Genomic DNA, 26,016 nt, shown 5'->3' on the forward strand with positions numbered 1-26,016 from the left:
TATATTATATCATTTAAAAAATACACATGATTCATCATCACTGTCTAATAGCAACATTGCTTTCTTTTAAACAGGCTACATTTAATTAATTGTATGTACAGCATTTGCATTTTGCTTTTGTTACTGCTGTAGCCAGTTTTGTTGCCATTTGGGATGACTGTTACTGGCTAATTGTAGATGAAATGCTAAATGTTATGGATTGGATTTGGACTTTATTCATTTAGTATAAGTTGTGGGCAACTCTTGCCGTTACATATAGCTTACATTAAATTTTGTTGTCAGCCACAACTGTAAACTGAAGGCGCCCTACTGTAATGGAGTAAAAACCATTCTTTATTATCATATCATTGAGCACCCACAGTTCCGAATATCCATGCTCGCAGATTTCTAAATATTTACATGCACAAATCCCCTCTGCGCTAATGGGCTAGATCACCGGCTTGCAGAATGGTCGTGCATGATTTTTGCAAATTGTAGCCTCTTCATTTACTCTGTAAACTAGTGCGGCCTTGGTGTAAGTCTTCTCCTGTAATTGTGAGACAGCAGATATGTGGTTGTTGTGTATGTGTTTGTTGAGCTCCTTCTTAGTGAAAAGGATTGTCCCTGTTTCTGTTCAGCCCGGTACACAAGCGACGAACGGGATCCATACATCTCTGTTTACCTACATGAAACCGGTCACCCCAACGAGTTCAACTACAGCGACATGAAGCAGGTCAAGGCAGACGCTTTCTCAGGAGATGACCACAAGTTGTACACGTTCTTCATCCCTCCCACGTAAGAGAACAACAGAGAAAGGGGTAGATGTGGTGGGCTCAGGTTCATATCTGACCTTTTGACTAAAGTGCATCCATCTTCTACACACAGTGGGAGGCAGCCATTTTGTTGGCTGTACCTATACACATGGGAATGCAGCCTATCAATTTCTTAGGAACCAGTGCTATCACTGACCCACGGGGATGACGGTAGACATTTTGTGCCTACATTCAGATTCATGAGACGGGATTCATGGATATCACTGTGGCAATTTGTGAGACACATATTGGAGGGGCAGCCATTTTGTGGGTTGGGCCAACCTTCAAATTCAGCCAACCAATTCACAAGGAACAAGAGGTATCTCTGATAGGCCGTAGTTTTCATGAACAAAATGGTTACTTCTACTGTGGTTGAACTTTAATTGGACAATCAATATGGTAATATAACCATTGCCTGTATCATGATTGCCAACTCTCCTGAAAGTTCCGGAAGACTCCAGAATTCTGGGTTGGTCTCTCGGACTCGCAGGAGAGCCGGCTATTCTCCCACATTCTGCCTACTTCCTATTGCAGTGGGCTGGATGGGGGGCCTCCATGATGCTATTTGGACCCCCTCCTGATATAATGCAATTGGGTGATTACATGGCGGGGAGTGGCCAAATTATGAGATTCACTGCGCCCCACCCCCCTTTTTACTCACACTTCACCTCTCCTCTGGGAGGTCAGCAAGTATGACGTACATCACACTGTAATGTCTAGCGATTCTTAATTAACTAAATGGTTATTTCAGTTGGCGCAGTCATTGGTACAGTTGGTATTTCAGGCAAAAATAGAACAATAGAATTAAAAAGTGTTCTAGCAAGTTCGATTCTGGATGAATTGTTCAAGAAATTGTTGAATGAACTTCAAACATAAACCTTAGTGACTCCAAATATCGTAGCCTTTTATCTATACATTGTGCTAGAGGGATGTCTGTTTTGTATTCCTGGTCTGCATTTATTGCACTTTTCCACAATTTGGTACAGTACTTCAGTATTAGAGGTTCGCTTCTTGTACAGAAACTTGGTTAATTAAAGCGTTCATGGATTTATGGATTATAAGCATCTATTGTGCACATATAGGGACTTCTGACATAAGTCCCTATGCCTGCCATGTGTTGCGTGAAATTTAACTGCGCATGAAACGGACTTTATGCCAATGAACATAATTGTGTGTAATTCTTATCTGGACTCAAATGACCCTAACAAGGGTGATTGTTCCAGTGGTGGGGCGAGCACGGGAGAAATCTCGGATAAGGGATTGAGATGTGGTTACCAGAGGTGAGGACAGGCGATGGTCATTGGCCAACCAGAGGGGGCGGGTGGGAGTATGTATAGAGATGTAGGGCGCAGTGAAGTTGGAGGGGATATTGTACATGAGGATGAGTTTGAAGAGGATTCTGTAGAGGAAGGAGAGCCAGTGTAAGAGAGGGGAGCCAGATAAGACTAGCTGCAGCATTAAGTATAGATGGAAGAGGAGCGAGATGGGAGTGGGGGAGGCCAGAAAGAAGAAGGTTGCAGTAGTTGAGTAGGAATGCAAGGATCTCCCCTTGACTGCGGTCACTGACCATAAGGACTCCATCTTGAATCCCAGGAACCAAACCTGTTTGATTGTTTTGAGATTCAAGATCAGACAAAACGATCCATCCGGTTTTAGGACAAGAAAGAGTTTGGAGTAAAACCTTCTCAAGAGAGAGATTTGGGAAACAGGGACGATCGCTCCTGGATAGCTTCCTTGAAAGCTACTCTTCTTAGACTGCAAACATCTGTAGTTGATGACAGCGAGAAAACAGGAAATAAATACAGCGTTACAGCCTATATTGTTCCTATACTAATGCTACCAGATGAGGGAACATAGCAGAAGAGCAACAACCTGTTCTGGAACAGGGAAGAATTAAAGTGCCCTAGCTCCAAGCCCAACTACTATACTCCATGGTCGCAGTTTCCCCCAATGGTAGGAAAGTGTAACTACATTTAAAGGAATAAAAAAGTTTTTTTTAAAAAAAATACAGATTCAGATTCCTTCAACTTTATAAAATATCCCCCTAAATGATAAGTAGTCATAAATCTGTAACTTTGCCTGCTGTTCTATAATACATAAATCGGTGTAATTTAATAGGAAACTACAGAATGGTTTATTTGTTAATGTGGCGATGTCTATATAAAAACCAATGTACTTGTTCTGCTAGGGATGGAAACCTGACCAGGCTCTACTACCTGAACATCACCAACCACTACAAGTGGTCAGCTGTGGATGTGACGGTGGGACTGTACACCTCCCTGTGCCAGTACTTCGATGGTAATGAGATGAGGTGGAAGACAGAAGGTGTTGTGCCCCTGGAGGACACCCGACCAGACAAGGCTGTGTGTTTAACCCAACATCTCACTGCATTTGGCGCCAGTCTGTTTGTCCCGCCTCACTCGGTCAACTTTATCCATCCTGTAAGTAAGACCTGTCATGGAATGTCCAATCGGATGGGTGGGATTTTGTTTGCTGGCAGGCAGTGAGCATGTAGGCTGGTCGCTGGTTGCTTGAGAAATGGACAGCATGCAGTAATACATGCTGGTCACTGGTTGCTTGAGAAATGGACAGCAGGCAGTAATATATGCTGGTTACTAGAGAAATGGTTAACAGGCAGTAATAATATACGCTGGTCATTGGTTACTAGAGAAATGGACAGCAGGCAGTAATAATAAATGCTGGTTACTAGAGAAATGGTCAACAGGCAGTGATCATATATGCTGGTCGCTGGATGCTAGAGAAATGGGCAGCAGGCAGTAATATATGCTGGTTGCTGGATGCCTGAGAAATGGTCAGCAGGCAGTAATAATACATGCTAGTCTTTGGTTGCTAGAGAAGTAGTCAGCAGGCAGTGATAATATATGCTGGTTGCTACAGAAGTGGTCAGCAGGCAGTAATAATATATGCTGGTCACTAGTTGCAAGAGAAATGGACAGCAGGCAGTAATAATATATGCTGGTTACTAGTTGCAAGAGAAATGGACAGCAGGCAGTAATAATATATGCTGGTTACTACAGAAGTGGTCAGCAGGCAGTAATAATATATGCTGGTTACTAGTTGCAAGAGAAATGGACAGCAGGCAGTAATAATATATGCTGGTTACTAGAGCAATGGTCAGCAGATAGTAATAATATATGCTGGTCACTGGTTACTAGAGAAGCGGTCAGCAGGCAGTGATAATATATGATGGTTACTAGAGAAGTAGTCAGCAGGCAGTGATAATATATGCTGGTTGCTACAGAAGTGGTCAGCAGGCAGTAATAATATATGATAGTCACTGGTTACTAGAGAAGTGGTCAGAAGGCAGTGATAATATATGATAGTCACTGGTTACTAGAGAAGCGGTCAGTAGGCAGTGATAATATATAATAGTCACTGGTTACTAGAGAAGTGGTCAGCAGGCAGTGATAATATATGATAGTCACTGGTTACTAGAGAAGTGGTCAGCAGGCAGTGATAATATATGATAGTCACTGGTTACTAGAGAAGTGGTCAGCAGGCAGTGATAATATATGATGGTTACTAGAGAAGTGGTCAGCAGGCAGTGATAATATATGATGGTTACTAGAGAAGTGGTCAGCATGCAGTGATAATATATGATAGTCACTGGTTACTAGAGAAGTGGTCAGCAGGCAGTAATAATATATGATGGTTACTAGAGAAGCGGTCAGTAGGCAGTGATAATATATGATGGTTACTAGAGAAGTGGTCAGCAGGCAGTGATAATATATGATGGTTACTAGAGAAGTGGTCAGCAGGCAGTGATAATATATGATGGTTACTAGAGAAGTGGTCAGCATGCAGTGATAATATATGATAGTCACTGGTTACTAGAGAAGTGGTCAGCAGGCAGTAATAATATATGATGGTTACTAGAGAAGCGGTCAGTAGGCAGTGATAATATATGATGGTTACTAGAGAAGTGGTCAGCAGGCAGTGATAATATATGATGGTTACTAGAGAAGTGGTCAGCATGCAGTGATAATATATGATAGTCACTGGTTACTAGAGAAGTGGTCAGCAGGCAGTGATAATATATGATAGTCACTGGTTACTAGAGAAGTGGTCAGCAGGCAGTGATAATATATGATGGTTACTAGAGAAGTGGTCAGCAGGCAGTGATAATATATGATAGTCACTGGTTACTAGAGAAGTGGTCAGCAGGCAGTGATAATATATGATGGTTACTAGAGAAGTGGTCAGCAGGCAGTGATAATATATGATGGTTACTAGAGAAGTGGTCAGCATGCAGTGATAATATATGATAGTCACTGGTTACTAGAGAAGTGGTCAGCAGGCAGTGATAATATATGATGGTTACTAGAGAAGTAGTCAGCATGCAGTGATAATATATGATAGTCACTGGTTACTAGAGAAGTGGTCAGCAGGCAGTGATAATATATGATAGTCACTGGTTACTAGAGAAGTGGTCAGCAGGCAGTGATAATATATGATGGTTACTAGAGAAGTGGTCAGCAGGCAGTGATAATATATGATAGTCACTGGTTACTAGAGAAATGGTCAGCAGGCAGTGATAATATATGATGGTTACTAGAGAAGTGGTCAGCAGGCAGTGATAATATATGATGGTTACTAGAGAAGTGGTCAGTAGGCAGTGATAATATATGATAGTCACTGGTTACTAGAGAAGTGGTCAGCAGGCAGTGATAATATATGATGGTTACTAGAGAAGCGGTCAGCAGACAGTGATAATATATGATAGTCACTGGTTACTAGAGAAGTGGTCAGCAGGCAGTGATAATATATGATGGTTACTAGAGAAGCGGTCAGCAGGCAGTGATAATATATGATGGTTACTAGAGAAGCGGTCAGCAGGCAGTGATCATATATGATGGTTACTAGAGAAGCGGTCAGCAGGCAGTGATAATATATGATGGTTACTAGAGAAGTGGTCAGCAGGCAGTGATAATATATGATGGTTACTAGAGAAGTGGTCAGTAGGCAGTGATAATATATGATAGTCACTGGTTACTAGAGAAGTGGTCAGCAGGCAGTGATAATATATGATGGTTACTAGAGAAGCGGTCAGCAGACAGTGATAATATATGATAGTCACTGGTTACTAGAGAAGTGGTCAGCAGGCAGTGATAATATATGATGGTTACTAGAGAAGCGGTCAGCAGGCAGTGATAATATATGATGGTTACTAGAGAAGCGGTCAGCAGGCAGTGATCATATATGATGGTTACTAGAGAAGCGGTCAGCAGGCAGTGATAATATATGATGGTTACTAGAGAAGTGGTCAGCAGGCAGTGATAATATATGATGGTTACTAGAGAAGTGGTCAGCAGGCAGTGATAATATATGATAGTCACTGGTTACTAGAGAAATGGTCAGCAGGCAGTGATAATATATGATGGTTACTAGAGAAATGGTCAGCAGGCAGTGATAATATATGATGGTTACTAGAGAAGTGGTCAGCAGGCAGTGATAATACTGGTTGGCTCAGTACATGCTGGTCACTGTTTCTAGCAGAAAGTAACGTTATCCTTCCATCTTTGCAGCCTCCTCCACCTGGTATTAACTACATTGTGCTGCTAACCTGCGCCGTGTGCTTCGCCACCTACTCTGTGGCCACCATTATCGTCCACAAACTAGACCTGCTGGACGTGAATAAGGCTGGAGTTATTCCATTCTGTGGGAAGGCCGCATTCTTTAAGTATGAGGTCCTGGTGAAGACAGGATGGGGTCGCGGATCTGGTGAGTGTGAGATGTATCCTCGGCTAATGGTATGTTTTATTCACTGTGCTAATGACGAGGAAACTATTCTAGATGTCCTGTTCTCGCTCCCCGTTATCAGGTACCACAGCCCATGTAGGGATCAGTCTGTATGGCGTGGACAATAAAAGTGGCCACAGGCACCTAGATGGTGAAAATACGTTCCACAGAAATAGCGTGGACATCTTCCAGATTGCAACCGAGAAGAGCTTGGGGAACGTGTGGAAAATCCGTCTGTGGCACGATAACAAAGGTAGAGGGACTGGAAAGTGTACCCGCTGGAGGATTATAAACGTGCCGATTGTGAAAACAAGCTTTAATCAGGAATATATATCTATTATTGACTCACTTGTTGTTTATAATCTACACATGCTATGTATTATATAACCTGTAATTCGCTCTGGAGATCTGGAGAACAAGGTTCCCAGGTCCCCACGAGCATTCGGAGATCTGCCTAAAGAACATGTAACCAAACACTGCCATCTGCTGGCAGAAGTGGAAACTATGTTTTAATTGAGGCCTGTGATGATTATCTGGAAGTGTCCTTGTCTTCTAGATATAATGAGAGATTGGCTGGGTTCAATTCCCGCATCGAGTTCCAAAAATTATATATTGCTCCTTTGCTTTGAGAAAGGGAAACTTTGCCCGATAACTTTGCTGTAGAGTTCTGTGTAAACTTTCATTTATATGGCTTAGATCTAACACAGACGTAATCTGAAACATGGCAGTGAACTGAGTTCTCCTGATCTTGAAATGTTATGTCCTTGTTTGCGTCAGGTCTCAGCCCGTCTTGGTACGTCCAGCACGTCATCATCCGAGACCTGCAGAGCGGTAAGAGTTACTTCTTCCTGGTCAATGACTGGCTGTCTGTGGGGCAGGAGGACAGTGGCCGTCGGGTGGAGAAGGAAATCTTCGCTGCTAGTGAGTTTTATTGACTTTATTTCTCAACTTTCCGGCTTCCTGTGTCCTAGTCTCTGGGTACATAGACCTGTTCTCCCTCTTCTCCTCAAGGTGAAACGGAGCTGAGGAGATTCTCCCGTATCTTCATGGCAGAGCTTCAGAGAGGGATCTCTGAGAAACATGTCTGGCTCTCCATGTGGGACCGACCCCCTCGTAGCCGCTTCACCCGTGTCCAGAGGGCCACCTGCTGTGCCCTTCTCATATTCCTCTTCCTCTGCGCCAATGCCGTGTGGTACGGTGTTGTGGGAGATAGGAATTATGGGTGAGTGCGTTTACGCTTCTCTGTACCTCATAAATGGCTTTATTCGTTCTTTTGTTTTTATTTTATGATATAAAAAAATTAAAAAGTCAGGCAAATCCTAGGCCCACACTACTTCCTGGAAGGGGTTAACTATGTTTTGGAGAAGCTTACTTATTTTTTTATCTCTGAAAGTATACCCATTACCGACACACGGTGGAGGCAGCCATTTTGTGTGTGAAACTTGTCTTCATGAGAGTGCAGCTTATCAGCTGGCTAGTGACATCACCGAGGCAGGCTGTATTGGTGCCTCAGTGATGTCTCTAGTTCATAGACTACACTATTATGAATATAGGTTCAGGTCACAAAATGGCTGCCTCCACTGTGCACAGGGTATCTGGTACACTTTAAATTGCTGGACCTCCAGAGGGTCTCTAACTTTGTGGTGGTTAATAATAATAATAATAATAATAATAATAATAATAAGTACAATAAGCACAATAAGCATTTCCTCTCCTCCAGGGGTGGAGCGGTGTCGCACGTGGTTCCTCTCAGCGTGGACTCGGTGGCTGTAGGACTGGTGACCAGTGTCTTGGTGTATCCCGTCTACCTGTTCATTCTCTTCCTGTTCAGACGTGCTCGCAGCAAGGTGATACAACGGGGTTGAGTGGACGTGGTCTCACCTCTCCGTCTCTCTCATGGGTATGACAATGCAGTCTCTAACTGTGTTATTGTTCTTCCCGCAGACCTGTGTCAGACCCTCCCTCACGTACTTTGACCAGCACTCTTTGGAGATTGACAATTACTTGGACACTATGATGATGGAGAGTTCTTTCATGACATACACAGGAATCCATGGAGAGGTGAGGAAGTAATAGCTGTCCAAGTAGAGGCCTGAAATCACTGAGGATATTTATGTTTGCTTAAAATATTTTAAGACCACTTCTCTTAAAGCTGAAAATACAAGGTAATCGAAAATGAAAAGCATTTTGTAACATTCACTTTTGTATACATAGGAATTATCATTCTTCAAGAGGAAGTTGTTGTTGTAAAATAATTATCAGTCATTGTACAAGCCGCCTGTTAAATGTACTTTATAGCTGGTTTCAAACAATGAGCATTAGTAAATTTTCGTGCTGGCGCAGGAATGACATAGATAAGGACGCAGTGGCGGATCCAGGGAGGGCGATCGGGGCGATCGCCCCCCCTAGCAGGGGCTTCCTGCCGGCGGCTGCACACTGTGCAGGTCCTTTCAGCAGTGACAGTGTGCTGCCCGGCTGCTCTGATTGTGTTTTAAACACAATCAGAGCAGCGGGGCAGCACACTGTCACTGCCGAGCGGACCTGCACATACTGTGCAGCCGCAAGCAGCCTTAGAAATTAGAAAGGGGGCGGGGCCTAAATCCCCCCCCCCCCCCCTAAAATCGCCCGGGGTATAGCAATAGTCTGGATCCGCCCCTGTAAGGACGGGTGTGTTTGCTGTGATTCAAATGGTTTCTAATGGAAACAATATGTAATAGGAGAAGTACGAAGAGACTAGATACACTCTATCAGAGTGTATCTAGCCAAATATTCATGACAAGTTATTCTGCTATATAAGTCACCACTTGGGTCTAAGCTCTTTAAAAATATATTTTTGCCGGTGGTGTCAGCCTTTGCTATAATGCCATTAAGGCATGGACAATTAGAGTCTTATAATAGTCAGTGACAGTGTTTGTGTTTTTTTCTACAGGCATTTTTGGACCAAACCAAAACAGAAATACCTGTGGATGACACAAAGAGGTGAGTGGTAGAGACAGGAGTGTTACACACAATTTCATTATATATGAATATTTTTATTTCTCTGTCTCACGTGGGTAATACTCTGTAAAGCTTATGCCGCGGTTGCAAATCTCTCTGTTCCGTTTTATTTGTCTGCGTTTGACCTGTGATTTGAATAAACTGGTTGATTAAAAAAACGAATCATTCAAAAATAAATATAACATCGTTGATGCATCAGTGTTTGATCACTGAGGTTAGAGAGCGTCTTGAGACATTGTGCCATTCTGTCTCTGTGCAGCTTCATCCAGTGGAACGCCAACGAGGGGGTGCTTAGTTGGCCTGACCTCCTCAGTGACCCTTCCATAATGGGAAACACCATTCAAAAGCTGGAGAGGCACCGGACCAGCCGGCACGGCTTAGATGCAAGCTCTCACCCCAGCGAGGACGACAGTGTGGTGCTAGGGCTCCCCCAGTCCTTGCCCCGCCAAGTCTTGGCATCAGGTAAGGGCACAAGGGTGGAAATGATATCTGTATAACCGTCTTAAAGAAGCAGCCAATAGACTATTCTGGCTCTAGATTGTATTAAAGTACTACTGTGATGGCATAATTTAATTCCATGGTATCTAGAAACGGCTTTGACATATTTCCTGCTATGTACTCTGCTTGTACAGCTCAACAACGTAATGCCGAGCTAAAGTGGTCTGTCTATTTATTTATGGTCAATAGGCTGCGATGATTGAAATTTATCTTAAGTAATCATTCCTGATCTTTTGTACAGATGGAGTCAGCAGCATGTCTCTTCCCCTGGACCTCAGGAGGATCTCCCAGACGGAGACAGATCTCCTGTCAGACTTGTAAGTAGACACAAGTAGGACCTACAGGCTGGATGAAGATGCTGCATGACACATCATCTGTGCGTGGTCTGTTCCTCTGTTCATATATTAGATACGTCCGGCTGCCATTTCTACTGACATGTACAGATAAAGCAGAGTTTATCGCAGCTCACGGCAGAAAGTTTTTTGGTTTTGCAATGAAATTAAAAATCCTAAGGTGTTCACACCTACACTAATTCAGAGATCAGTCAGGAGACAGCACATACTCTTCACATAAACCTTACCTATATTTCTAATTCGGGGATCAGTCAGGAGACAGCACATACTCTTCACATAAACCTTACCTATAGTTCACCATTCGGTGTTATAAACTACACTAAACAAAAACACTTCATTCCTGTCCACCAGACTTTGTCAAAGGGGAAGATAATTGTATGACAGGCGCTATATAGAGCTTAGAGGGCAGGCTTCTGAGAGACGGCTCTGAAAGAAGTTTCTATATTAGTAATTAAAGTGTACCTAGCTGCTACGTGTAGTGCACAGTGATGTCACTAGTCCTCCATGTACAATGTTTTTGATATAACTATAATGATCCATTTTGTTTTGCTGTATAGCACTAATCCATTGTGTGATAAGCACAACACCTGGGGCAAATGTATTAATGTCCGGATTCTTCAACTCCGGCCGCTTTAAATTTAATCGCCGAAGACGCTGAACACGCCGGAGTTGAAGAATCCGGACATTAATACATTTACCCCCAGGTGTCTGAAAAGCTTATCTTCATTGTGAAAAAAATATTTTGCTTTTTTTTTCTTGCGCAAGGTTAATTTTGTGGACTAATTTAACAGGTCGAACCCTTTTGGAGATAAAACGGAAACCATAATGTTGGATAAATTGAATGAGAAAGGGCAGACGCTAACCGGACCTGTCAGGGAAGTGAGCAGATCCGTCAAGTCAACCAGGACAGGTGACTAAGTACCACAGATCAACCCCTTTACGTCTGGTGGTAGTTCGTGCCTCAATGACCAGAACAGTTGTTACATTTTGTGCTGTGTTGGCTTTGCCTGGAATAACTGTTTTATTTTTAAGTCTCGTGTAAGCAAAGGTAATATTGTTGTTTTTTTCCAGAAGAGATGAGGATTTCATTTGTTAGTATTATGGGTTCAACTATATTTACATTTTGTGGGCATTACATAGGAAAACACCTCATGAATTTTTTCCAAGTAGTAGAACACCCGCCCAACCCCCCCACGTCCCTCCCCCCTCCCAAATCACAAATAAGACTAGGGCCTGGGGCAAGGTTGTGATTTTCCATTTATTTAATTATTTCACTTACCTGGAGGAATCCAACAGGAATCTCCCCTTTTTCAGCACCCGTAGATCCATTGTGCATTGATCTATTAATAATGCCTTGCATTGGTGGCCTGGTCTCCCGCACGTCTAGTAGGGTCTAAAGCCCTGGGACATCACAGGATTTCCTGATACGTAGAATCATAGAATTTGACGACAAAAAACAAACCCCACAAGGCCCATCTAGTTTGCCTTTTTGTGTGCCTGTATTTTATTATTATTTAGTTTTTTAGTGTTTTAAATATTCAAATTCAATTACCTAAACTACACAAAAATCCAATATAATAAGGCATGATATAAAATAAATATATGTACAGTATAAATGCTTATGTCTTTGTGTCGTAAATGGCCCCTCGTTCAGTGTTATTTCCTGGAACCTCTCATTTTATTCTACTTCCCTTTCTTTGTTTATTGACAATTCGGTATAACTAATTTGTGGACAGTAAAGGCTGCTTGCTGCTAAGTACCCTGTAATTTAACAAAGATCTCTGTTAATAACATTGAGCCGGTAGTCGGCATGTATAGACTTACCGCTGTTGTCTCCTTCCTCTGATTGGACAGTCATCACCGACGCCTTCCAGAGACGCAGACAGATGCTGCCATCTTGGTGCACCCGAGTGGCTCACGTGCTCAGCTGCTTCCTGCTCCTCTGCTGTTTTGCGGTGTCTGTATGGATCGGGGTGGGCTTCACCTCCAGCGTGGGTCTTATGTGGCTGATCTCCGGCATATTCAGCTTCCTCTGCTCATTCTTTCTGCTGGAGCCCCTAAAGGTGACTGAAGTCCATCGATGACCGAATCATAAGTTTTCCGAGCATTATTTACACACAGAGGAGAGAGCTCTTTATTATTATTTATTGACCTTCACTGTAGTACTCGTTGTTATTTGAAAAAAGTGGGACTCTAATATCCCTATTCCTAATGTGTTCTAGGCCATTTTTAGCTGTGACCCCTGTGGTTAATTATTTCGTGGCTTCAGAAAGTGTGGGCCACGTCCTCTAGTTGTACACTAGGGGCCTGAGTCATTAAGGAGAGTAAGGAAAAAAAAAATGGAGTACATTTGCTCGTGGACAAACCATGTTACAATGCAAGGGGTGAAAATTAGTTTATTATTTTGCACATAAGATAAACACTGACTGTTTTTCATGTAGCACACAAATATTTGATAGCTTTATTTTGACACTGAAATTTAAACTTGGTCTAAGACACAATATAAATCTGCCATCACATTTTAAATTTACCTCCCCTCCAATGCAACATGGTTTTGCCAAGGTGCAAAGTTACTCCTTTTTTTTTTGCTTTGTTCTCCTTCATGGCCCTAGATATTTACTAGCAATATGCAGTCTGATCACGGAATAGATCTTTTTTTTTCTTCTGATGCTGTTAAGGGAAATGGCGGTAAGGCTGAGTAAGCAGTGCTCGGGATTCAGTGACGTTATCTGGGGAAGCAGGTGTTCTTGGGTCAGGTACCAAAAGGGAATCGGACTGTTAAGAGTTTTTTTATTATTCGTTTTGTTTGATGTTGGAAGTAACAGGAGGTGTCTGAGAAGATGTGGGTTTGGTCTGGTATGTTGCAGTCCGCTGTTAGCATCTATCTAGCAGAATACATCTGCTTGTGGTGAAGAGGAGCCAAGCTGGTATCCCCGAGTTCTGGTCTCACATGCCTTGTACGTTCTGTGTCCGTACCAGGTCCTGGCAGAAGCCGTGTACTTCGCTTTGGTGGTGAAGCGTCTACACCCAGAGGAAGAGGACACTCTGGTGGAATGTCCACTGGTGGAACAGGTGTCTGAGCGGATCACCAAAGTACGACCCCCACAGGGATTTGCTCTTTTCCAGGCCAGAGAGGAGGCGCGCAAAGTGAAACTGCTGCACAGGATGCTTAAGGTAAATGCCTCCTATTTCTGTAACCATCGTATATCAGTCTTTTACTGATTAGAAGACATTTTGGAGATTCCTAGATTTTGGTGGATCCCTGTCTGCCTTCTTGGTTCGGCTGACGTGATCTTTGCGTGTATTCCTACAGAATCTTGTGGTGTACATGCTCTTCTTTCTGGTAGTTCTCCTGACAAACTATGGCGACGCATCGGTGAACTCCAGTGCCTGCTTGCTGCAGCGCTCAGTCAGACAAGAGCTGGGGAGCCAGAGATTCCTGCAGATCAAGAGGTACTGCCCAGACATAATTAATCAACCCTAGAATTTTAATGAGCTTTGTCTATTCACCTATTAAGGCTTTCGATGAAAGACCTATTTCTTGAATTTAATTAACACATCAATAAGACCAAATAAAATTGAGAACATAATTCTTTATTCATCAAGAACTTTGTGTTTTACAGATAAAGTAAACGTTTGTCACTTGTAGCCTGTAATTTCATTATGAATCCCTCACATCACTGGGGTACAAAGCTCACAAAATGGCTGCCTTGCCCTAGGCCTCAGTGAAATCACCGCTTAAAAGTGGACGGATTGGCTGCCATTTTGTGGATATTGTTCTAGTCCACAAAATGGCTGCCTCTGCCGTGTGTGTGTGTGTGTGAACGGTGCACTTTAAAGTGATATGTAAAGTGACAAGGAATTGACAGTGTCCTGAGCACGGATGATATATACCGATTATGTCTTCGCAGGTCTCAGGAGTTTTGGGCCTGGGCATCCGAAGTCTTGCTGCCCTATTTGAATAATAACCAGCGAGATAGCTACAACAGCTTGTTGGGATCTGCTCGTTTACGACAAGTTCGGGTAAAGAGAGGTGCGGATACCTGGTTAAGCATGTTTTAAAGTAAAATCACGGGGGTAGATTTATACTGATAATTTGTTCTTTGACCCCAATTACCTGTAATGCATTACTGATAATGACCATGATTCTCCTGTGTTGTCTCTCCCAGCAGTGTGCAGCGTCTCTTCACTGTCCATCCGTGGAAACTGTCCGGAGCAGTCTGTGGTCTTTGATGATGCAGATTTTGGAGTTGGTTGGTTAAACAGCCCCTTCACTTCATCCCAGGCTTGGTTGTATTCCCCACCTAATAATTCAGGGTAGGCAGCACTACTTGTTTCTCTGTCGCTTATAGATTTTGGGATGCTGATACTGTTCCTGAAAAAGGGATTAACAGCTCCCGAGCCTCCTGTAGCTGCCTTGGCTGTAACTCCTCTGTCGCTTCTCTGTCACTCCTCACCAAGCTCCTTTTCATGGCTTGTTTCCAGGGCGTGGTACTGGGGCTCCCTGTCCTTCTACGACAGCTCTGGCTACATTCAGCAGCTGGGAGGCAGTTTGGAGGAGAATGAGTCCATCTTGGGAAACCTCCAACAAGATCACTGGATCGACAACCTGTAAGTCTTCTTCTTCTTTTTCATTGTGCCAAATTTTTAGGTTTGACCAACTAGTTTTACCATAGATCCTGTTGGATTCAGAACCAAATCCAAACCTGATTTTGCACATTGAAGTTAAGCAGGAGTAAAGTATAGTATGTTATTATATTTCAGGTTTGGAAATGATAACTTTGTGTAGCGCACTATCACCACAGGGGAATCAGGATTCGTATGGACAAGTTCTGCTAAACCCAGATTTGGTCAAAATTCCTTCAGCCGAATTGAGAATCAGATGCTGGGTCCTGTGCATGCACTTCATCGTCATCACCATCACCATTTATTTATATAGCGCCTCTGATTCCGCAGCGCTGCACAGAGAACTCACTCACATCAGTCCCTGCCCCATTGGAGCTTACAGTCTAAATTCCCTAACACAGACAGACAGATAGACAGAGAGAGACAGGCTAAGGTCAATTTTGATAGCTGCCAATTAACCTACCAGTTTGTTTTTGGAGTGTGGGAGGAAACCGGAGCACCCTGAGGAAACCCACGCAAACACAGGATTATTGTCCTTATGCCGTGTCCCTAATGTTGCTGTAAAATGCCTCAGACGTGTCCGCTTATGATTCCCATAATAATGATAATCTGATGAGCTATTCAGTGATTGTGTGTACATTAATCAGCCTGTCTGTGCCCCACAGGACGAGGGCGCTGTTTGTAGAATTCTCTCTGTACAGCCCTGGGGTGGACCTGTACTCCTCCGTTATGCTGCTGCTGGAATTCCCCCTGGCTGGTAGAACGCTCCCATCTGCTGAGATCAGGGCCTTTCCCTTACTGCGTCTGAGCAGTGGTAACCAACTCCTTCTCATCATGATGGTAAGTGCTGAGTGTAGACTTCCTGTGGGTTAGGCTGTGTCACGAATAACCTTGTGCTTTCGTCTTGGAATGTTAATCATGTTGCTACGGGTTACAGCACCTTTGTCCGCTGTAAATCCCAGACTGCAATATAATAATCTATCTCTAGTGCACAATGTCTGATGTTTCTGTGTTCCGTCTCTCTCTCTCCAGGTCTTTCTCATGATGTTTGTGGTGTATTTTGTGCTCTCGGAGTGCCTGGCTATAAGGAAAGAGGGCCGACTGTACTTCACCCACTTCTGGAACTATGTCCAGTGGTTGCTGACTGTGCTGACAGTCTGCACTGTGGTCGTGTACCTCAGCCGAGGCAGCCTGGCCGACCAGCTGTGGAGCACATACCTGAATGACAGAGCCACCTTCATCAACCTGCACCACGTGGCCTTTTTGGGCAACACTTTCCACAGTCTGTCTGCATCCCTGCTCTTCCTCCTGACTGTGAAGGTAAGCGAGCTGGGATTATATGTTACAGGGCCTCTATCCCAATCCCTGCTCCTTCTAGGAATCTTCTCACTGACCCTAACCAGCAGCCTTGCACACAGTGACCGACTTCTTTATATGCTTCTTACTGTGTATAAATGACAAGCCTGTGCTGCCATTTATAAGAGGCACAATAAAACTGCATCAGTTCGCGGACTATTGTTCTACAATAGCCGGAATGTTGAGAGGTTCCGGTTCTAGAGCCGAGTGCGGGACCAAATTCAGGGCCAAGCACCCAGTTGCTATATGCATACTGTTCTGTGTACAGTATGGAGTTTATGTATCAAGGCAAATAGGGGAGAGAGGTGCATTTCCTCCACGTTTGCATCTGGGCTGCTCGTCTGGATGGGGCAGAGGAGGAAGCGAGTCAGAGCATACGGGTGCGTGTATGAGATTAATCGTTACTCTGACATATTGTGTACCTCCATTCTCTCCTCCCTGCTCCCAAACACCTCTGCACCTCTTAGGTGGCGGTGGTCAGGTCTCCTTTTGAACAGAGGTACATTATGTGCGCACTTACACATAGAACCTATGTTCCCAATGCGTAAATCAGTATTCCTGCATTGGTGTTGCCGCGGATATCAGGATTTTAACCAGTCTGGTGGATGCCCGAACGCGGGAGAGTCGATTGAGTTGTCTCTTCATTGAACGATAACCGATAATGGTGATCTATTGCTGGCATGTCAGTATGTCGTCTACCAGTATCACTCTTACAATATCTATTACTGCAGAGACACGGGGACATATGAATCGGGTCACCCTTGCCCTGCATACCGAAAAATATTGAAGGTTAAAAAAAATAAAAATAAATCTTATCTAAACACGATTATCTGACTTATAACTTTTGTAAGGTTTGCATAAATGTATGTATAAAATTTATTCCCAGATATTGGGGGTAAGCAGACTCAATTTCCACACTAACACTTTGCCTCCCTCCTTGTGATTAATTTGAACCACCCACGTTTTCTGTTTACACTGCGCTGGTCTCTCATAAGTTAAGTAGCTGAAGAGCTGAACACTTCTCTGGATTCCTCGTCAGAGAATGACAAAAACTAGCTCAGAACATATCAAACCTGATCTTATTCCTTTCAGCTGCCAATGCGCAGTTTCACCATCGTACGAAATACATGAACAGTTCACGTTGTTTAATAACCTGTTCATTTTTACTCCCAGTGACTTTAGGAAGAGTTCATGAAAGCAAAGTTGTTTTTGACATTTAAAAAAAAAAAAGAAAAGAAAAATAAATAAATCTTAATTTGTGAATATGCCATTAAACAAGAACACTTAAATATTGTGCGTCTGACACAGAACTGTGGATATTTTATTGTTTGATTATTCTTTCTGAATTTACAGAAGTGGAAGTTGCTCAATCAATTTATAGGCTTATATTATTATTATTATTATCATTTATTTGTTAGGTGCCACAATGTGTCCGCAGTGCCGTACATAGTACAGACAGTAAACCATACAGGGTTAAACAGTACAGAACAGTAAACACAAAGTACCAATGCTTCAGAAACTCTGGGACAGACAATTGGAGTATGGACGGAGCAGAAGAACAGGTGTGGAGACACGAGGGAAGAAGTGCCCTGCTCAAACGAGCTTACATCCTAAGGGAGGGTGGACGAAACAGACACAAGAGGGAGCGGTAGGGGAGAGAGGGAAGAGCGAGCAGAGTAGGTGAGGGGTTAGGTGGATGATTGGTAGGCTTTAAGGAACAGGTGAGTTTCAAGTGCTCGTTTGAAGGAGCACAGATTGGGAGCGAGACGGATGGAGCGAGGGAGGTCATTCCAGTGTAGGGGGGCAGCTCGGGAGAAGTCTTGGATTCTGGAGTGGGAAGTGGTAATGAGAGTGGAAGAGAGGCGACGGTCAGTAGCAGAGCGCAAGGATCTGGCTGGAGTGTGAATGGTGAGGAGGTCGGAGATGTAGGGGGCAGTAGATTGGTGTTTGAAAGTGGTGGGGTTATCCTAAAAGGAACAAACCCACAGAGAGATCCCCCAGCACACTGCTATAAGCAGCAAAGGAGCTGCCATTTGTACTGTAGATAAAAATGCAAAAGTCTTAGTTGCACACATTTGCAAATGTATGTTAAAGCCACTTCTTTCTGAATTTAGCATAGCAGGAGAATAACCTAACGCCACTCTTATGAACTTCATCCATCTTCAAGTGTTCAGAGATGTAGAGAGAATGTGTTTCCTATTAACCCATTCTGTCCCCTGCAGGCCGCACAGCAGCTCCGGTTCATCAGAGAGTGGTCCGTATTTGGGAAGACGCTGAATATGTGTGTAATGGACCTGTGTGCTGCTGCGGGAGCAGTGCTAGGGCTGCTGGTGGTGTATGCTCAGCTGGGCTTTTTGGTAAGTTTTCCCCCAAAAATTTTTTTTACGTATATCAATACATTGGTCCTGTGAATGCTCCTTTAATGGGTTTAGTACGAGTGATCGGTGCTGTAAACACAGACACTGTAATCCTCCACAATTACTGAACAGAGCGACGACGAAAAAATAACTACATACTTGTAAAAAAAGACAGAGAGTAAATCCGAAGACAGGAGATCACCACTGTTGTAAATGACGTCACTTACAGCTGCGACTTGCAAAGTTCCGAATTTAAAGCGTCAACGCACGGAACCAGGTAAGTATTAGGTTGACATTACCGTGTAGGGGTCTTAACCCTAAGTCCTAACCCCTACCCCTAACTGGTACTGTCGACCTAATACCTGGTTCCGTGCGTTGCCGCTTTAAATTCGGAACTTTGCAAGTCGCAGCTGTAAGTGACGTCATTTACAACAGTGGTGATCTCCTGTCTTCGGATTTACTCTCTGTCTTTTTTTACTAGTATGTAGTTATTTTTTCGTCGTCGCTCTGTTCAGTATAGGAATAATTGTGGAGGATTAAAGAGTGTCAGTGTTTACAGCACGATGCATTGTGTTCCAGTAGTCTGAAATCTGTTTTTATTTTGTTTTTTTTTCTTCCAGCTTTTTTCCTCATCCTGGGAGAGATTCCACAGCTTTGGCTCCAGCATCTTATCTCTGTTCTTTGTGTCTCGTGGCACTATTAGTCTGAAGGCCCCTTTCCCATACTCCTCTTATATCCACCACCTCTACTTCATGAGCTACCTGGTTCTGGAGGTTTGGATCCTCATGCGATTCTTTGCGGCCATGTTGATAAAGAGTTACCATCAGGTGCGGCTGGATATGTTCCGACCGGCATTTGAACCCCAGGATTATGAGATGGTCGAGCTCTTTCTCAGGAGGCTACGGATATGGATAGGCGTCAGCAAAGTGAAGGAGGTAATCACAACAAGTGAAGTAGACTAAATTCTAGAGCTGTGTGAATCACAATATCTATTAAATGTGTTGTATGTTGATCAGTGTATAGAAAAAACGAACAGAGAAAGAAGAAACAAATTATTAGTCTGTATCTCCTCACCCTTAATTTTCTTTCTTCTAGTTCCGACACAAGGTGCGATTTGAAGGTATGGAGCCGCTTCCTTCACGTTCCTCTAGTGACTCTAAGTCACTTCGAGGCTCCACTCCTAGTGCAGCTTCTGACACCTCTTCTTCCTCATCCTTCTCCACTATCTCCAGCCAGTTGGACACCTTGAGTGCTGGGAGCACCAGGGAGAGAGCAGAAGTCGAAGCGAACATCCAGAGATTGCTGCCGGTTTTGGAGACCCTGCTGTCACAGTTTGATATAGTTAATCACGCCACAGAAGAGGTGTATCAAATAGAGCGCGGCCTAGAAGTCATACAAACAAGAGTAGCCAAGAGAAGACAACGGCATGGGAATTCTCCATCTATGAGGCCCCTATCCCAAGTGACTCAAGGGCTCCACCAGAGCTCCACAGCAGCACAAAGTAGAGGTTCTAAGTCTGGGGCTCACCACCGGGTGGACAAGAACTCCTCGCTCACTCCACGACCATCCACGGTTTCTCAGGTATTAGTAGAGAGCTCCTCAGCAAGCAAGGTCATCACTGTGGATAAGGTAGTGGCAGAAGAGCCTGCGCTCATCCCAATGCATGTAACTTACTCTGCGCAGAATAAAAAGAGGAAGTCAATGCGGGCCCACAACAGAATTCACCCCAGCGTTAGTTAGCAATCAGCGTCGGAGTGGGTCCTCACTTTACTGTCTCCAATAGATTGGTGGCCTCTCCCGGAGGCTTTTTTGCACCTCTTGAGAAGTATTAATATAAATTTCTAAATATAATTCCAGATGTTGTTTCCATCAACCGAGATCCATTGTAGGCTCGTGAATGACTCTCTTGGTGTCTGCCAGTCATTGGTCAGTCGTGCCGTGAAACGGATCCTTTTTTTGTCAGTGTTTCCAAGCTACGGCAACAAGCACAGTCCATTCTGGTCTCTGTCTTGGCTCTAAAGCTTTGGAGCCCTGGTGGCTCCTTAAGTTTTAGGCCTATGTCTCTGTAGGTACTAGCGGTTTGAAAGCTTTACACTTGTAAGCCCTGGTGGCTTATATTGACTCTGTGTTCTAGTGCCCCGGTGGCTCTAGTTATGTCACTGTTTAATGAGCCCTGGGGGCTCATACTTTGATTTGTAGACAGCCGGCTGTCTCAGAACCAGTTCTATTGATGATCACTACGATTTCGGAGCTGGGAAACACTGAGTTACAAGGAGCTGCTCATAGTGTTTAAAAGGATACCAATGAAGTAATGGGAAAGGCCGAAGAAGTATATTGGTGTCCAGCCATCTTCTGGAGATGCTTCTTGCAAAGAATTGATGGTGCTTTTAAAAGGGACCAAAAGAGTGTTTTGAAGGACATGCTGGTCAAGTCCTGGAATATTACAACAGTCCTCGTTGGTCTCTAGCTTATTCAGGGTGCTGCAAGAGCTTCAAACTCCTCTTAGCACTGTAGAGATGTAATACCCTCTGTGTGTTGCCCAGGAACAAAGGGAACATAAATCTACTTGGCTAGGATTAAAGAACATGATCTTGGAACGTGAGGCAAGGAATACCCTCACTATGCACTTAGACAACAAAAACTTTTTGAGGTCGAAGCAGATGTGCAGACGAACTCGTAATGTTTGGGGAGGTTCTCGAATGGCTGCTTCGTACTATGGTTTTCTTTAACACTACTTCGGAGTTTACATGACGTCTCTTCAACCTCTTAAGTATGAAGAAGTATGGAACTCAAACCCTCTCATAGGCAATCTGCAACATAAAAGGCCAACATAACTATTGCACCTTCTGCAGAAGTATTGTAGTGAAACGCGTAGTGACCTCCACGGTGGAGTTTACGTCTTGGTATAAATGGATGGGAACACTCTGTACTTTCTGATAGAATTTTGGGGAAAAACACAGCATGTTGGTGGCTGTACCCAAAAGGAACTCTACTTCCAGTTGTCTGAGTGCATCATAAGTTTAGGATAGTCTGAAGCTATATTATTGAGGATACAACCTTATCAACTCACTAAGAACTAGTACCATTATTTCAGAATGAGGCACTTTGTGTCACTCATACCTAATGAATTGATAAGGCTCTATTTTCATGACTATTACTTCAGACCACAAAGTTGATGTCTCTACAGTTTGTAGGTGTTAGTTGACATTTAACGCAACCTATGTTAAGTACCACCGAAAGGCGAGTAAGTCCATCTTTGGGCTACAGTTCTTCAGTGCTGTTCTTTTTTCCCCAAAGTGGAAGGTTTAATCTGCATTAGGAAGGATAGAATAATACAATAATATGGAGGTTATGTTCATGTAGTGCCTTATAGTATCCTTCTAAGGATCACAGATTGTGTTTCTATGTCCCTTCTAGTTCTGAATGTATACCTTTTTTAATCACATATACATATTTAGTTTTTATTTTTGGTTCAGCAGTTTGCATGGAGCGCCACGCACTTTAACAAATACATTTCCACATATAGCTAAAATCGTTCAATGGGAACAGGTGTAGTGTTTTACTAAGGTACTTTATTAGCCGAAATCTCCCACTTCTAACACCAATACCCTGGCTTAAGCTGAGTGACGTCGGCCATATTCCTAGGTGATTTAAGGCAGGTGCTTGTTCAGCGATTGACTCCTCTATGCACATAAAACATCTATTTTTGGAGTACCCAGAGGTTAGAAGATGTATATAACCCATAGAAGAAATGCACTACGCATTTGTGGCCATACCTCAATAAAGCACTTATACATAATAAGCTGTAAGACTTGTACTTAGCCCCAATAGTTTTCTATAGGTTGTAGCGCCTGGTACAAAATAAGATAATTGATTTTATTTTTGAATAATAAATCCTTCTCTATTCTTGCAGAGGATGGATAGGCACAGGGCTTATTGGGGTTTGGTTTTTAATGACTGGAGGCTGGTAAGGTCAATTGCAAATTAAGAGATACATTTTGTTTATGTACTTATATATAAAAAAAAAAAAAAATTGGGGCGTGTCTCTGAACGTTCTCTACTAATTTACAGGCCTTGATTGGGATAACATTGTATAACTAAATTCCTTTTTACATTACGCTCCCTCCCGCTGGAAAGAATGTCCTTTTGTCTTCCACTCGAAAGAATGAAAAATCAGTTTTATGCCAAATTCTCAACAGAGTGGGAGACGGTTTTCATTTTTACACCGCTCGGCTAAAATGTCAGCCTGTGAGACTCCATCGCAGGTTAAAAAAAAATGTATATTTTTGTAATATTTGCTATATTTTCATAGCGTTTGTAACCAGTGATGCAATCATGTAGATAAAGGTACGGAGCACTATTATCTCTAGAGGTATTTAAATGATGTATTTTGTGCTCTTGTATATATTTCTATGTATTATATCTGAATAGGGGATCTGCATAGTGGCTTAAAGGCACAGCCTGGCAAAGTACTGCATTAGCCGGACCGGCTCCTCCTGTCTCATGGACAACACTTATCTGCAGTCTTGTTGTGATAGTGGACCTAACGTTTAGAGAAAGTGGAGGCAGCCATTTTGTAGGTGGGATCAATGCTCACAGGAACTAGTGACATAATGCTTTAGTGATGTCACCGGCTCCTAGTGAAATGGCGGGCTCTGAATATTGGTGGTGCTCACAAAATGGCTGCCAACACTGACTGCAGGAGATGGTTCCTTTTTAAACCTACCACAGGAACTTACACAATTGAGAACTAAACCTCCTATTTGCCTCGGTTTTCTCAGGTTTTGTAGCTTTTATAATAGCTTTGCTTTTTAATCGGACACCCATCCACCCTATTTGATATACATACAGGGCAGGCTATATTAAGAAGGGGTTGACCCAGAGTTTATTGATCCACGTCAATTTTTTTCATGGCTATATGGTAGTGTGCCAGTGAACAACGTCTGGAAAATTTTCATAATAGACCGAGGCTATTCTAACATTGTAGAACGGGTTATTTGATGCATTTCACCTTCACTTACAATATATGCAAATATTTTTGGGGGGTTTACATCCATTTTAATTAATCTCATCTGACTCTGATTTGCAGGGTTGACAGAAAGGTTTAAAGTGTAGTTCGCTATTGTGTCAAACTTTTCTTCCCCTTTTCTGGTGTACAGATGATCTGACACTTTTGTCCTAACTTAGAACTGGGAGATGTAAAGCTAGGATAGTACATTTCTAAATAACCTCCGTGGTAGGCGTTGTATAAGAAAAGGATTGCCCCTCCGAGTACTCCGCCGTCAGGTTTTATTGTGTTATGTATGACGCAAAAATACACTCGAGATTTTCTTAGCAGATTTATGAAATTGTCAAGAAACAGGAGGAAGCTGAAGCTTAAACAAATAATGCAAAAAAAATATATACATATCTGAGCTGCTTATTTAATATATTTTATATATTGATTATTATTTTTGTTTTGTTTTTTGCTGTTCCTCATTTAGTTACTTTTGAATTCTTTCAGTGCAGATCATTTGTACCAGTTGACCAGTAATATAGTATATATACTTCATGTGGCTCGTGTAACTGGATGGAGGGCTGGCCCAAGTCTATAAAATGATTTCTGCAAGAGAATGAAACATCAGAGTAATTCTACGTTCCTTATAAAGCCAGTGCATTAGTGACATCTAGAATACAATTTATTTTTTTTCATTTTGTTTTAGCTATTTCCATGAACATGCACTTTTGTAAGGTGGATGCAGCGCCAGTATTTAGCCTGCTGCAGAGATGGTGAACAGAACAGTTATACTCCTAATTATAACTCTAATTTTCGGTGCACAAAAATCTACATTTAGCAGTACATATCTTTTGAGCACAAAGAAAACCTGTGCAGAAAGGTTGTGAAGTCCCCCAGTTTATTTTTAGAGGTGACTTCCAATCCAACCCCTGTACTAATTCTCAATAGTACTTGAGTTGGGTCCTTCCATAGTAGTCTCATATAACCAGGAATTAAGACACACAGCTACATACATAGAGTGGAGGAGGGCGGTGGTTCCAGGGTCAACCAAATTACTATTATTGAAAAGGTACGGGAATTTAATTATACTGAAGAACCCCCATTAGTGAAGATGTCCATTATGTTATTTTCACCCCTCTGCAGCAGGCAGCCACGTTTAGAGGAAAGCCACGGGTTGCTTACTCATCCATCCAAAATAGCATTTCTTTTTTGATAAGGAAACCTTAGGAGAGATGTGTAGCTAAACGAAATCTGACACGGAAATCCCATCCTTTAGCCGGAATTAAATCAAATATTTTGTTTTGCTGTTTGTTACTTGATGATACAAGTTTATAAAATTTGATTTGCAGAATTAACACAACCCCCCCCCCCCCCCAGCAATTTAATGCTTATACTTCAAATTATTAACTGTAAACAGTCTAAAGTCTGTTCCTGTAGAGACTCTGTCCATTCTACTTACCACGGAATGGAAAGTTATTCAAGTTTACAAATATGATTTTTTGTTTTGTTTTATGAATTTGCAGTAAATAAGACCGTGTAAAAGACAAAAGCCATTGAATTGTGGCTGCATTAGCTGTTCAATGTACAATATTGCACTTACCCATTCCTGTGTCATGCTGGGTGCAGGAGACGAAACTGTATGCTTTGCTTTTATTTGTATGGTCAGTTACATGTGATAGATTATTTATTGCCTGAGAGGTACAATCTCTTCTCTGTAACAGTTTCAGCTGTATGTCGTACAGAAATGTTGAAATGAAAGTGTTCTGTTGCCTATGTGCGGTAGAGGCAGCCATATTGTGCGCTGAACCAATGTACAGGAGATTGTAGCCTATCATTTCACTCTAACCTAATGACCGCACTACCTCCTGCTAAACGGATTGGCTCACGATTGGCTCTTCGCTGTTTGTAGATGACGGGATACTCTGCGGGGAGGTCTGATCGCCCAGGCGCAATTCATCACTATTGCCTTATGTTTGTAAAACGCTCTAGAAAGCAACTTGTAAGACAAAGTCACAAAATAAAAATGGCTGCATCCTTTAATGATTGTGCGTTTTTCTCATGTCTAGAATTTGAACAATTTAAAACATTGTGATGTTAATGGGAAATTAAAGCATGCTCAAACAACATAATGCCCAGAATAGCCTCATCTGAAACTAAACCAAAGTATAAATAAATATTTTTGGGGTAAAAAATAAGCAACCGTTTGGGAATAAACCACGTCTCGGACGTAGAAGTAACCTTGTTTAGAGCTTTATATTAGAGTATAGAGAGGAGGGTTTAGC

General features: G+C 42.7%; 1 protein-coding gene across 2 annotated transcripts in view; it reads left to right on the top strand.

Annotated features, from left to right (window-relative positions):
- PKD1 (polycystin 1, transient receptor potential channel interacting) overlaps positions 1 to 25,774 on the top strand; it is a 99,120-nt gene extending 73,346 nt beyond the window's left edge. The window contains exons 23-45 of one of the 2 annotated variants that reach the window (XM_075179321.1): positions 618 to 774; positions 2,980 to 3,232; positions 6,338 to 6,533; positions 6,634 to 6,804; positions 7,329 to 7,472; positions 7,563 to 7,773; positions 8,272 to 8,398; positions 8,496 to 8,612; positions 9,481 to 9,530; positions 9,808 to 10,010; positions 10,288 to 10,363; positions 11,191 to 11,309; positions 12,254 to 12,462; positions 13,379 to 13,573; positions 13,713 to 13,852; positions 14,311 to 14,432; positions 14,569 to 14,716; positions 14,885 to 15,010; positions 15,691 to 15,865; positions 16,058 to 16,345; positions 18,604 to 18,738; positions 19,359 to 19,673; positions 19,834 to 25,774. In XM_075179321.1, coding sequence (XP_075035422.1) covers positions 618 to 774; positions 2,980 to 3,232; positions 6,338 to 6,533; positions 6,634 to 6,804; positions 7,329 to 7,472; positions 7,563 to 7,773; positions 8,272 to 8,398; positions 8,496 to 8,612; positions 9,481 to 9,530; positions 9,808 to 10,010; positions 10,288 to 10,363; positions 11,191 to 11,309; positions 12,254 to 12,462; positions 13,379 to 13,573; positions 13,713 to 13,852; positions 14,311 to 14,432; positions 14,569 to 14,716; positions 14,885 to 15,010; positions 15,691 to 15,865; positions 16,058 to 16,345; positions 18,604 to 18,738; positions 19,359 to 19,673; positions 19,834 to 20,478 — 4,322 coding nt within the window. In that variant the 3' untranslated portion in view covers positions 20,479 to 25,774. The remainder of the gene's footprint in view (positions 1 to 617; positions 775 to 2,979; positions 3,233 to 6,337; positions 6,534 to 6,633; positions 6,805 to 7,328; positions 7,473 to 7,562; positions 7,774 to 8,271; positions 8,399 to 8,495; positions 8,613 to 9,480; positions 9,531 to 9,807; positions 10,011 to 10,287; positions 10,364 to 11,190; positions 11,310 to 12,253; positions 12,463 to 13,378; positions 13,574 to 13,712; positions 13,853 to 14,310; positions 14,433 to 14,568; positions 14,717 to 14,884; positions 15,011 to 15,690; positions 15,866 to 16,057; positions 16,346 to 18,603; positions 18,739 to 19,358; positions 19,674 to 19,833) is intronic. The other variant, XM_075179322.1, reaches the window with a different exon arrangement.
- The last annotated feature ends 242 nt before the right edge of the window (positions 25,775 to 26,016 follow it).

Source organism: Mixophyes fleayi, chromosome 7, assembly GCF_038048845.1.
Source record: "Mixophyes fleayi isolate aMixFle1 chromosome 7, aMixFle1.hap1, whole genome shotgun sequence".
NCBI lineage: Eukaryota > Metazoa > Chordata > Amphibia > Anura > Limnodynastidae > Mixophyes > Mixophyes fleayi.